General features: G+C 33.1%; 1 protein-coding gene across 3 annotated transcripts in view; it reads left to right on the forward strand.

The window, feature by feature from the left end:
- Positions 1-14156, forward strand: part of RIF1 (replication timing regulatory factor 1) — a 54290-nt gene that overhangs the window by 14505 nt on the left and 25629 nt on the right. For 2 of the 3 annotated variants that reach the window (XM_081052075.1, XM_081052077.1), the window contains exons 11-21: positions 385-502; positions 1161-1334; positions 1559-1669; positions 2349-2411; positions 2641-2741; positions 4306-4392; positions 5027-5100; positions 5331-5511; positions 6764-6871; positions 7202-7351; positions 13113-13212. In XM_081052075.1, coding sequence (XP_080908201.1) covers positions 385-502; positions 1161-1334; positions 1559-1669; positions 2349-2411; positions 2641-2741; positions 4306-4392; positions 5027-5100; positions 5331-5511; positions 6764-6871; positions 7202-7351; positions 13113-13212 — 1267 coding nt within the window. The remainder of the gene's footprint in view (positions 1-384; positions 503-1160; positions 1335-1558; positions 1670-2348; positions 2412-2640; positions 2742-4305; positions 4393-5026; positions 5101-5330; positions 5512-6763; positions 6872-7201; positions 7352-13112; positions 13213-14156) is intronic. The other variant, XM_081052076.1, reaches the window with a different exon arrangement.

A 14156-nucleotide genomic window follows, 5' to 3' on the forward strand; every position in this document is an offset into this window, starting at 1 on the left:
AATTTTCCATCTGGAATTTAGAACTGAAATTGGTAGATAGTATGCATGTAGGGCAAATACTGTTATACTGTGTTTCCCCAAAAATAAGACCGGGTCTTATATTAATTTTTGCTCCAAAAGACGCATTAGGGCTTATGTTCAGGGGATGTCATCCTGAAAAATCGTGCTAAGGCCTATGTTCTTCAGGTCTTACTTTCAAGGAAACACAGCAGTAACAACTTGCACTTTTCCAGATTTCAGTTTTCGCTTATGCATTGAAAAAGCCAATAAAATTGAACATATTAAAAGAATTTAAACTGCTTAAAGAAATTTAACTATATAATGCAAGACTAAAAAAACAAAAATTATGCAGTTTACAGATACTTTCTTTTATTACCCTAATAGGTTTGTGTGCCTCTAATTCAAAGCACAATAAACGTTGATTGTAATACTTCACTTCAGGGCAGTTCATCTCGTATAGCTATTTCTCCAGGCTTAAGTCCTATGACCCCTATAAACAAAGGTAAGAGACATACTTGTTTTTTATTTTTTTTAAAAAAGTTCTTGGAGTGAAGGCTTTGCTCAGTGTTATTTACATAAAATGAAGCACTTCATAATTTTGTCTTTCCTGTCAGTTCCTTATATGTTATTGATAGTCTGTTTTCTGTGTGTGTTAATGTTACTGCTATAATTGCATTGTTGTAGTTGGAAAAGATCAACATTTTCCCGGTACGTTGTTTAAGGTACATTACAGACAGTTTTATTTGTTTCAGATCCAGAATCTTCAAGCTATTCTTAAAGACAACAGATTTTAACAGATGTAAGAAATATGGCTTAGTATGTATACCATTGACAGAAAAGTATTTTCTGTTATTTTATTGGCTGTTCTGAGCCATATTTTTATATTTAAGTTTCAGGAATTCCCGCATATTAGTAATTCAGGGTATGTATTAATGCCTGAGAATTACATTCACTTTAATGGTGTGTGACACTAATCTTACTCCTAACCTAATTAGGATTAATTGGAACTCTTGTGGGTTTTAAAGAAAAACTTTCAACTTTTGAGAAACACACTATTTACTTTTAAAGGTATATTTTATTGAAAGAATTTAAAAACTGTAATCGTTTCGATACCTAATGTAAGCTTACGTAACTTACCTTCTCATTTGTTTGTTTTAAAGGTGCTTCCCCATATGGAGCCTCTGTAACTACTCGGATGAACTTGAGTTCGAATTTTAGTGGAATGGCCACAATCCCCTCAATTCAGCTTTTAGGACTTGAAATGTTACTTCATTTTTTGCTGGGTCCAGAAGTTTTGAATTTTGCTAAGCAAAACAAACTTGTATTGAACTTAGGTATTTGTTTTAAAAATATTTCAGTTATTAAAATAGTTCAGAACATAGTTTATTGGGTTGAGGAGAGGTGTTATCTTCCCCATAGCCAATATATTGTGTAATTCTGTATGAAATAAGTATGTCTTTAATACAAAACATGTCAGACCACCTAAAATTTTATACTGAGAAATTGATTTCATAAAGCGTTGGTTTTGCATAATTGTCTCTTATCCTCCCTCTTTTAGAGCCACTTGAACATCCGTTAATCAGCAGCTCTTCTTTTTTTTCCAAATATGCAAATACACTTATCACTGCTGTTCATGATAGCTTTGTTGCAGTTGGAAAAGATGCTTCTGGTAAATATTTTAAGAGTTTTTAAAAATTGTTTAAAAAGCAAATAAAATAGCAAATATTTATATGGTGCCACTTTTTGGCTGGATTGTGCTGCAAGAGCTCTACATATAATTCATTTAATGCCCATAGTAATCTCCTGTTAGTTTTACAGATAAGGAAATTCCGTTGTGCAGAGAAGTAAATAACTTGTGCAAAGTCACAGTAAATGGTGGAGCTGTGATTCAATCCAGGCTCTATTGCACTAACATCTACACCCAAACTCCCATGATCTATATAGCTTATCAAATGAGGAGGAGAAATTTCATAAAATAAAATAGTTTGCTATTTAACTGGCTGGGTAGTTTTTTTCTAGTAGTTTTCAGGTATCCTTCTGAACCTTGCTTTTCCTTGTCTAAAAAGTTAAAGTTGTTCAATAGAGAAAAAACAGATGATGAAAAAAAGAAAATAATTAACTGTAGTTACACGAGCCAGTGCTAATATGTTACAGTCCTTTTAAAAAACAGTGCTAACATGTTTTAATCCTTTAAAAAAAACACATTTCTTTAACAATGAAGTGATATGGTTTTATAAACTGATTACAAGGAGAATTATATTCTAAATTATTGCTCAATTTATTTCTTTAGTATAAGGATGAAAGGGGGTGCCTTTAGTCATATCTATTTTGTTACTTTTTTTTGACAGATGCAGTTGTCAGTGCTATTTGGAAGGAGCTAATTAGCTTGGTGAAGTCAGTTGTTGAATCAGGTAAGTACTGTAATACTGATTCAATGACTTAATAGCACTCGATGAATTGTTTGGCTTGCATATATAAAATTTATTTTAAAATCTTTTTGAAACATATCTTCTAGACCTACTTTTTAACAAAGCACTTTCTTGATTTAGTAAAAAATTCTCATAGCTCTTAAGTGTATATTTTTACCCCTAAAAGTACTTGTATGTTTAAAAGTACACCATTCTTTTTGCTTGTTTATAGGTAACAAAAAAGAGAGACCAGGTTCTGAAGTTTTGACCCTTTTATTAAAATCTTTGGAAGCCATAGTGAAATCAGAAGTATTTCCTGTATCGAAAACACTGGTAAGTATAATACCTATATTTTGGAGTTTAAAAAACCCTCTGAAATTGAATTTTCTGTTGAAGATTCTTGCACAGATCAGGTATTAGGAAAACATTCAAGTATTTATCAGCAGTCTGGCCCAGTAATAAATGATATTCATTGACTTTAGAGTCATTAGAAACCTTAATAAAGTAAATGGCTATGACGGCAACTGTAAAAATTTTCCAGTATGATAAAAAAAATATAAGCTACACAGAAAATGGAGTGAAGGATATGAAACTTGAACTGAAGCGACTCAGATGAATACTAATTTTATGGTAAGATTGCTAAACTCCACTGATTGCTATTTTGTACATTGTTTTGAAAATCTGGTAATCTGTGGGACTTTTTGTTTTAAATGAATGCCTTTTTAACCAACACAGTGACTTTGGTATTAAACATCTTTTTTATCCTATATAGTAGAGAAAGGAAAAGCTAATTAGGTATACTTTTTATAGTAATGAGTCTCCCAAAATAAGCTGCAGATGAAGGAAACTACACCCTTCCTTGTATAAGTTCTAAGTCTGTTTCCAGAGTACTGTGACAGTGTGTATCATGGCAATAGGGCATAGTGGTTAAGTAGCAAGAGCTCTGGAGCTGACTAGGTTGAATGTCAGGCTAATTATTTATTAGCTGAGTGCTGTTGGGCAATTTACTCTTAATCTCTTTGTAAAGAGAAAACACAGTGTTGATCACTAAATGAGTCGATACATGCAGAGCACTGTGGGCCAGTAACAAAATGAGTTAACAAATGCTGTTCATTCTCATTAGTGTCTGCTTCAAATGAGTATATGTGAATGCATGTTTTCACTAACACAACCCTTTTTGTCATATTATGTCACTTTATATAGTCCAGGTCAATATCAGTATAGTAATATTTTTGGACAGCAGTTTGGTAAGCTCTGTCACATTTGAGAAGTGTGTCTTAGACACAGCTCCTAGTTAGCAATCCTTACAAATAATTTGCTTCAGGCACTAGTGAGTACATAATTCATTGAAGAATTTCTTTTTGTAGTATAAAAGGATAGAAACAGCCTTAAAGGGCATTAATAGAAAAATGTTTGCATAAACTACACATTCATACAGCAGTTAAGAATGTCTACAAATATTGATGTGAATACTCAGTACAAACAATCAGATGAAGAAGGTCAGTTCCATCGTATCTCACAGTATAATATTCCTAATGGTATAAAAGAATATGGCAGCCAGCCCAGGAAGTTAGTGTTCCTTGGTATATTTATATATGTGGAAATTTATATGGTCTAGAAAGATAAACTCAAAGCTGATCACATTGACTATCCCTGGCAACAAGGACTTTATCATTTTATTTTGTGTATTTCTGTATTTGAACTTTTTAAAATTAATGCAAATGTATTCACGTTAATGTATATACATTATTTGAAGTTTTTGAACTAATGAGGATGTATTTAGTGAATGTTATAACAAACTATTAAATTAAAAATGCTGTAAGTACTACTAGATTTTTATTAAGTAAAGTGCTGTTTTTATGGCTAACCTATAGTAAAACCTTTTATCTTTCCTTAGGTCCTCATGGAAATTACAATTAAAGGACTTCCTCAGAAAGTATTAGGTTCACCAGCATATCAGGTTGCTAATATGGATATTCTTAATGCAAGTATCTCAAATGTAATGATATGATTAAAATTAGCCTCCCCCCCAAAAAAAATTCTATGATTTCCTTTTCTTAAAATAGTGAGATTTGGATGGTAAAATTTTGAGAGAATTAAATTAGATTTGGATATGCTGATAATGTTAAGACAAAATTGATAGACTGTAATAGATTAATGTAAAGAATTAAATATGGCACTATTAATGGAACTGTTTTCAGGGATTATAAAGGGTTTCTGTTTCCTTTAACGTAATAGTAGTGCTGATTACTGTGACAAACTTTGGAAGCTCATTACTAAACATGGCTTAATTATGGTGAAATGTACTTAATATCTGCAGAATATGGGTATTGTTGGTCCAGCACGTTTTAAGTTAGCATTCTTTCTATATCTGGAATCGCTCAGCATTTCTTAATGTGGGTGGAACAGCTATATTAAAATACAAAGAGCTTGATTTTTATGTGTAGTTTATGGAAATATATTTGCTATCTTTTTATTTCATATCCTAAGTAATGTCAAAAGTTAAATTTCTCAAGCTTAAAAGGATCAAGCTTCACATAATTGATTGTAGAAAACAAGTGTAACAAGATTGCACTCTTTGTAACGAGAAGATTGACTACATTCTCATCTTTTTTTAGGGAACTCCTGCTTTGTTCTTAATTCAATTAATTTTCAACAATAATTTCTTGGAATATGGTATAGAAGATGAGAGGTAATTTAAACTGAAAATATTTGTTTATCTTGGAAAGATGGTTATGTGATGAACAAGATTCTTTTGCGTTAACATACTATATCAAATATTTTTTAAATTAAAATCAAAAGCAAGATTTTACATGCATTCCTTGTTTCCATGTCAGTTATATTTAGAATTTTGTTACAGTATAATTAATGTATTTAGGCAAAAAATACAGGTTAATGTGTGGTTCAAAATTTTTTCTTCAGGTTTTTTCTTAATCTGGAGACACTTGTAGGTTGTGTTCTTTCTGGTCCAACTTCACCACTAGCTTTCAGTGACTCTGTTTTAAATGTTATTAATCAAAATGCAAAGCAGTTGGAAAACAAGGAGCATCTCTGGAGAATGTGGAGTATTATAGTCACACCATTAACTGAATTGATTAATCAGGTATGGTATAAAAGCCTGCTACATATTTATATATCCCCCCAAATTGCACATGGGGAAATGAATAGAAGTTTGAATTTAAATAGAAGATGTTAAGTAATTCTTTCCTGTGGGATTGGTTAATTTTCTGCTCTTTAGATTAGTTGATTTCTCTTCATTGCATTTCTGCTTTATTCAAGAAAGTATAACTTAAGGGGGACTAATCTGGACTGTTTTCTCCAATATTCGTTATAAAGCCAGAAGGCTCACATGTGCTATATATAAACTCTCATATTTATATTGAGGTGTTTTTTAGTATTTGTACTGTGGGGATTAATAATGGTCATTTTGACTAGACTGTGTGTTAGGATTCCCGTGGTGAATGAATCCATCTTGGTGAAGCCATATCCCTAAATCAGTAATCTGGATATGGAGCTCAAGTTCTGTCACTATTAGTAGTTTGTCAACTGTTTTATCAGTCCTTAAGTGGTATTATTCTTTGGGAAATATTTCACTGTAACTCTCAAGTGAAGTGAAGACTCCAAAGAATTTAAGTGATAGTGCAGTAGCCCTTATTTTGGCTACTCAGGCAGCGCACCATTAAACGTATTCTGGAAGAAAATAAGTTTACATTGCCAAATAGTTTCCCACTGTTTGAAGGTTAGCAAGGCCCTTTTCATAAGTCCTTGCTTGAGTGCTACATTCTGTATATAGAAAAAGATTTTGGAGTCACCTCTGTGATTCTTTTTCAGGACTTAAAAGATTTCACTGTTTCATAGAGGAGCTGTAATAAATTACCACAAAGTGGTGGCTTAAAACAACAGGAATTTATTATCTTAAAGCTCTGGAGGCCAGAAATTCAAAATCACAGTGTTGGCAGGATCTCTGAGGGAGATCCTGTTCCATGCCTCGCTTAGCTTCTGGTGGTCACGGGCAATTCTTGATTAACCTTGGCTTGTATAGGCATTACTCCATTAGCCTTCATTGCCACATGGCATTTTTCCGTGTCTTCCTCCTTTTCCTAGAAGACACAGGTTACTGGATTAGGGCCTACGGTAATCCAATATGACTTTTTTTTAACGTGATTACATCTGCAAACACCCTGTTTCCACAGAAGATCACATTCATAGTTAACACGTTAGTAGTTCATCATCTCTTGAACACCTGTCTCAACATTGGGGGACCCAATTCTACTCACTACATATAGTAAGATGTTACTACTTATGACACTAGAATTAGATGGTAATTTGTCTAACCAGTATTTTTCTTGTTTCAGACCAATGAAGTGAATCAAGGTGATGCCTTAGAACATAATTTTAGTGCTATCTATGGTGCATTGACTTTACCAATAAACCATATTTTTTCAGTACAAAAATTCCCAATGGTAAGGCAATTTCAAATTTTTACTTCAGGGATTTGCATTTTTTGGAAAATATTTCACCCTTTATAATGAATTTCGACAGAAATTTTTCTTAAAATAAGACTTCCTTATGACTTAATTAGGGAGAAGGGAAATGGTGAAAGAAGTTCCTTTTAACTCTAAGTAATTGTTGGTTTTGTGGCATTATTATGATTAGAACTCTATGAGGGTGGCAAACTTATTACCTCATGCCAGTCTCTTCTATGACACTTACATGACACTGTTTTTAAAGATGCCTTTTATTAAGTGTTTGACATGTAGATACACACTTAAAACTTTTTTTGCTGTTATCAGGCCACCATGAAGACCTTACTTAAAACTTGGTCAGAATTATATAGATCATTTGCCCGCTGTGCTGCTTTGGTGGCAACTGCAGAAGACAATTTGTGCTGTGAGGAGCTTTCGTCTAAGATAATGTCCAGTTTGGAAGATGAAGGCTTTTCAGTGAGTTTATCCCGATACTGACCTTTTTTATATTTAAAGGATTCTTTTCAAGTAAATAGCGATAACATTTGTAAACTATCATTTACTAATGCTTTTAGTTTGTAAATGACTAAGGTAATACATAAAACAAGTAACAGCTTTGGGGGGAAAATTTTTTATTTTTGGACTCCCATGTTTCAGGACCACTAACAGTGATGGGCTTTTACTACTCTGTTGTATACCTACTTGTGACCTAGATTATCAATATAAGGACCTTGCCGTTCACATCTGTTAGAGCATTAAAGTCAGTCCTTTGGGAGTTGGGAGACTTACATAGGTCCCTTTTCATTTTCTTTCCCTTACTCTGTAAAAAGGACAACTGTCAACAGTTTGGTCTGTACCATTCTAGAACAGACCTCTTTTTTTAAATTTACACATAATTTACATATTACTACTCAGCTATGTACATGAATACAGTGTTCTTGCCAGTTGTATTTGTTACTCTGCAGCATTTCTTTTTCATCTGAAATGATGGATTTCTAGCTTTTGATAGTGGTTACCACTGTTGAGAAGAGTGCAGATATCTACCAAGAGCTAGAAATCTGTCTCTTCAGCTTTTTCAATGCATTTATAATATTCTCTTTTTAAAAAATATTGTCACAATTCTGATTATTATAGTTTCGATATGATAGATTTTGTCAGAGTGACTTAAAAAATGAAAGTTTAAACTTGTCACACTTAAAAGACTTCTGTACCTTTTTGTTGCACTTGGAGTAAAAATCTGAAACAACTGCCCATGAGGCCTGTGCATTTGAGGAATCTTATTTAATTAGGCTTATTTTTATCATACGTAATAGTTTGATATTTCCTTTGTGGCACTTACTCTCAATATCATTTGTATCTTCAGGATGTTATTTCACCCACACTATATGAGGTTAGGGACATTCTGTCTTGATATGTATTCCTGGCTTTTGTATGGCACATAGACAGTGAATTTGTTGAATGCTTTTATAACTGTTACGGAGAAGGTTGACGCTGTTTTCACCTTTTAAATATTGTCTTGCTTAGGCTCACATCTTTGTTGTCTTCTGGAAGAAATTAAGAAGCTGTAAAGTTTTATAAAATACCCTGATGAGCTTTTGCTTGGCATTGGTTGGTTACACATAGATTAATGTGTAAAAGAATTTACACCTTTATAATGTTGAATCTTTCCACCCAAGAATATTTGTGTTCATGTATTTAGTTCTTCTCAAGTTAACCTAACTTGCTTGATTTTTGGTAGTTTTAAAACTATTTTTCAGCTGTTAAAAATGGTACCCCCACTCCAATACCTCTGTCCCCCAATAGTTGGTTGCTGCTGGAGTATAATCTTGTGCCCACATAACAGTTTTGGTCAACAACAGACCACATACACAACAGTGGTATACCTTATAGCCCAGGTGTGTAAGAGGCTATACCATGTTGGTTTGTAATGTTCATACAGCTGTGAAACCGCCTGACACCTTTCTTAGAATGTATTCCTGATGTTAAGCGGTGTCTGCCTGTATATAAAAGATGTTGGCTGATACGCATTTCTTTATATTGAACTAATCTTGTGTCCTTGGGATTCTCTTCTTGCTCACAGTGAAATTCTTCTAAAACATTGCATATTATTGTATTAAGATTTTTGCATACATCTTTATTAGTGAGATTGGAGTTCCTCACTGTCCAATTTTTGTATTGTGGAAGTACTAAGCTCTTGGCTGATTTAGAAAGTTGTAACTTTTGCTGTTTTTCTCTAATTTAAATAGTGTCAGAAGAATGCCATAGCTATAGCTGTTACTCTTTTTGTTCTAATCTTATTCCTGTTTTCTTGGTTGTGCTTGATAATCAAAGGCTTGCCTATTTTAAGTCTTAAACAGCATTTGGTTTTGTTTTTTATTTAATTTTTTTAAATTGGGAACAATGTGTTTTTCCAGGAGGTCAAGTCATTGTGTGTTTTGCGGGGGGAGAAGGGGACGCAGCTCGGATCCAAGTCAAGTCATCATTTTTCAATCTAGTTGTGGAGGGCACAGCTCGCTGGCCATGTGGGACTCGAACCAGCGACCTTGCTGTTATAAGCACCTCACTCCAGCCGCTGAGCCATCCGGCCACCCACTGGCGGCTCAGCTCCAAGCTCAAGCTGTTGCTTCTCACTGGTCCATGTGGGAATCGAACTGGCGACCATGGTGTTATGAGCACCACTCTCTAACCACTGAGCGAACTGGCCATCCAGTTATATTTTATTGATCATTACATTTTAAAAGTCACTCTGACAAATCCAGTCGTATCAAAATATAATTAGAAACATGCTGATATTTTAAATATTACTTATCGTCATTACTTATACACACTGCGTGTTTTTGTTTCTATTTTCTGGTTTTTCTAGCTTGTCTGACTTTTTAAAATCTTACCCACTATAGGCATCTAAGACTGTTATTACTTCTATTAGTAATAGAAGAATATTAACTTTGATGTCATTTTTAGAATAGGGTGATTTAGAAGGGTGCTTTTTCATTCAAGAGAATAGTTTATTGGTGTGTGGCTATTTTATCTTTCTGGTTTTGTGATCAGAGAGTATTTTCTATATGACTTGTAATTTTGAGATCTATGCTCTACATTATAACTCTTTGTTGTAGTTTTATAATTGACCATTTCGAAGTGATTTTTTATTGAAGTGTCTCGTTGATTGTAAATGTGATTATATTTAAACACGTTTATTATATATATTGAAGCTATATTGTCACACATAAAGGTTCGTAACTTATGTCTTCATGGTAATGACGTTTTTTAATTTTTCAGTTAACAGTTGTCAGAAAATATTATATTAGTTCCAGATACACAACAGAGATTAGACATTTATATAACTTAAGTGTTTACTCCATAAGTCTACTACCCATTTGACACCATACATAGTTATTACAACATTAACTGTATTCTCTGTGCTTTACTTTGTATCCCTGTGACAAGTTTGTAACTACCAATTTGTACTTCTTAATCTCTTCACCTTTTTCATCCGTCTCTAGCCCCTTTCCTCTGGCAACCATCAGTCACTTTGTTCTTTGTATCTATGAGTTGTTTTGTTTGTTCATTTATTTTGTTTTTTAGATTCCACATGTAAGAGAACCCATGGTATTTGTCTTTCTCAGTCTGACTTATTTCACTTAGCACGACATCCTATCCATGCATCCATGTTGTCACAAATGGCAAGATTTCCTTCTTTTTTATGGCTGAGTGATACTCCATGGTATATTTGTACCACAGCTTTATCCTGTCATCAATCTGGATATTTAGTTTGCTTCCATGTCTTGGCTATTGTAAATAATGCTGCAGTGAATTCCTCTTTTCTTGAGTGAGTGCCTTTTCTTCATTTTTATCAACTTGAAATTAATATACTTTTTAAGTTACTAAGCTATGTAAAGAAAATTGCATTAAACAATTAAGTTTAACAAATTATAATGAAATACTTGTGTAGCCATCACCAAGGACTGTTCATAGAGCATTGTCAGCACCTCGAGCTCTCCTGATTGCATTGTTTCGAATCACAATGCCCTCCTCTCCCCTGGATGAATTACTATCCTGACTTTTTTTGATAATCATTTCTGTTTTTCTTTATGTTTTTACTATATAGATACGTACTATGTATATATATATATATATATATATATATATATATATATATGTATGTATGTATATATATATATGTATGTATATGTTTAGCATTGCTCCTTTTTTGAATTTCATATGAATAAAATCATACTGTATGTCTTTTGGGAGGTTCATGTTTCACTGAGTTCATTCACTTGCATGCTACATATGCCATTGTATGAATTTAGGATTTTCTTTGTATATATCAATTTATTTAACCTTTCTGTGTCTTATGTAGCATATAAGTAAACATGGGAGTCTGTTTTAATAAGTATATTTAATCCTCATGCAATAAGAAATAGAGTATGTGTTCTTATACTTTTTTTTTTTTGGTCAAGTCGTTGTCCTTCAGTCTAGTTGTGGAGAGCACAGCTCAGCCTCAAATCCAGTCACCCTTTTTGATCTTTAGTTGCAGGGGGCACAGCCCACCATCCCATGCCAGAATTGAACTGGCAACCTTGTTGTTAAGAGCTCGTGCTCTAACCAGCTGAGCCAACTGGCCACCCCACATCTTTTTTTTAAATTTTATCTCCTACATTTTAATCAGGCTTTACAGAAAACTTTAGTTTTCTAATGTTTTCTATATTACATATCCTATTTTTTTCAGATACTACTCTTAAATCTCAATTCGAAGTGTTAACTCTGTAGCACTTTACCCCAGCAGTGAAGATAATGATATATCACCATTCCACACATTGTTATATTTGCCACCTTCCAGGTTTTTTAAAAATCTGAATTTTACTTATACTTATTTATACAGTATCATAAAGCTTGGAAATTTCTTTTTTAATTGAAGATGTTTAGTTACTCTCTTGTTTCTTATATCCCAGTTTTTTCCTCCTTGGCTTTGCCTCACCATATTTTATTCTTTAAGAAAAAAAGGACTAATTGTCAGCACACTTATATTTATATGACTGATATCTCCTCATCCAATATGTAATCAGTTCATTAGTTAGGATCTTTAGGTTCCAGAAAATTTCTGTCACAGACCTTTGAAGTAAAGTTATTGTTCATTAACTCCGTGTCTGTTGAAAATGCATCGTTTGATACTATTTTTTTTTCTTAAGTTAGTGTCTTTTTTGTTCTTTAAAGTTTTAGAATTTTTCTCTTGTCTTTGGAATGTAGACATTTCACCAGGGCATGGCCTGGGGCATCTTTTTAAATTATCTTTTTAAATACTTGATAGGCTCTTCAATTTAAAGAGTTGTGTCTTCATCTCAGGAAAATTTCCTTGCTTTGGTGGTGCTCGTCAGTCCTTTTGAGTACCCTTTTACATGGTTTTTAGACCTTTTGGGTTTATCATCTGTGTTCTTTACCTTTTCTTTATATCTGTTTTGCTTTCAGTACTGCTTTCTGGGAACTTGATATTTCTGTGTCCATTTCTTTGTAGTTTAGAAGTTCTGAGGTATTTTATAATGGTTTTGTTTTTACATTTAATGTTTTTAAATGGATATGATTTCCTCTTACCTTTGAGGATGTTAGGTTCCTTCTCTGTTATTAGTTCCTTTGCTCATGGATTAATTCTGTTGGTATTTGGCACTCCTTCACAGTATGGTTCTCACGTTTTTTCCCATGTGTCAATAAAGGTGTTAACGTTGAACAGTGTTTGTAGCTGGAATGTGTTTTCTCATCCAGGGGAGAGAGCCCCTCTTTTCTGGCTTTGCTAGCAAACGAGTCACAGGCATGCTTTGACTTGTAATTGTAATCAAGAAGGAAGCGCTTTTTCTACACGAGTGTGTAGATTGTCATCTGTATTGGCTCTCCATGTGGTTTTCAGAGGTTAATCAGGGAACACTGCCTTCCCTAGCTCTTTCATTCTCAATTTATTGGTTTGTGTGCTGAGTTTATGGACATCTTAAAGCTGAATTATTTTTCTCTAAATGTTGAGTAACAAAATGTATAGTATTTGGCACAGCAGTTAATGGGGAAATATTCATAACCATGTACTTGATATAGCTTATATGGTATAAGCTATGACATGTATGTTCTTATATTCAATCTGGGAGTGAAAGTCTTATATATTTGTTTTCGTTCCTGCTTACTATTTTTGAGAACTATGCTAGTAGTTGAAAGGTTCTAGTACAATACTTTTAACTGTTCTTCCATTCCTCCCTAGAATTTGTTGTTCTTGGATAGGATCGTTCATATTATTACTGTAATGGTTGATTGCATCGACTTCTCACCATATAATATTAAATATCAGACCAAAGTTAAATGTAAGTATTTTCTTTAACTTTATTTGTTCACCCAATATTTCATAAACATGGCTGTCTGAACTGTTGTCAGAGCAAATCTTAATGGCTTTTGCCACCTCATTTTACCTACTTTTAATATTGTGTAACTATGTCAGTTACTATGCTAGGACTCATGATCATTTTCTCTCTCTCCCACATACACACAGAGTGTCTTTATTCCTTTTTATAATGCAGAAAGATAAATATCGTTCTGTCTAGAGATTGCCTACTAATACAAGTGATTTGACATACTCCATCTAGTGGAAGGGATTATCTGGACAAGAAACTTTAACATTTGTTAAAATGTTCTTGTTTAGTAGCTTGATTTGAGATAATTCCTAAGCTGACATTAAATTGAATAGAAGGTCATGACAATGGTTAATTGATTATGGTTTACGGGAAATTTAAACTGATTCTAAAAATTTAGCTTAGTTTTTACCATTTTAGTTAAAATTAGGACAATTAACATAATAAGTTGTATGATTTTTAAAACTGAATGCCTTGGTTAATTCTAAATTATATTGTAATAATTACTGAACTGTTTTAATCTACTAATTCTTTGAAATTCAGTTTTTCCACCATTGATTATGTTTATACGATACAGAAAATAACCTTCCAGTAATGAAAAATACTGATATTTATTATTTTTCCTATATGAAAATTAGGAACATAGTTAATTTTCCTTTAATGAGATCTATCATTTGATCTATCATTCGAATTCCAATTCATCTAATCGAATTAGTGTAACGATTTCTAGAGCATAGAATATTTTTAGTAGTGTGTGTGTGTGTGTGTGTGTGTGTTTTTCCATTTCTGTTTTTACTAAAATTATAGAGAAACATGTTAAGTGCCTAAGTGTATTACAGGTCTGAGCTTCTCAGCCTTAATGCCACAGAAACAGGTTATAGATGTGCTTAAATTTTTGA

This window comes from Rhinolophus hipposideros, assembly GCF_964194185.1.
Source record: "Rhinolophus hipposideros genome assembly, chromosome: 6".
NCBI lineage: Eukaryota > Metazoa > Chordata > Mammalia > Chiroptera > Rhinolophidae > Rhinolophus > Rhinolophus hipposideros.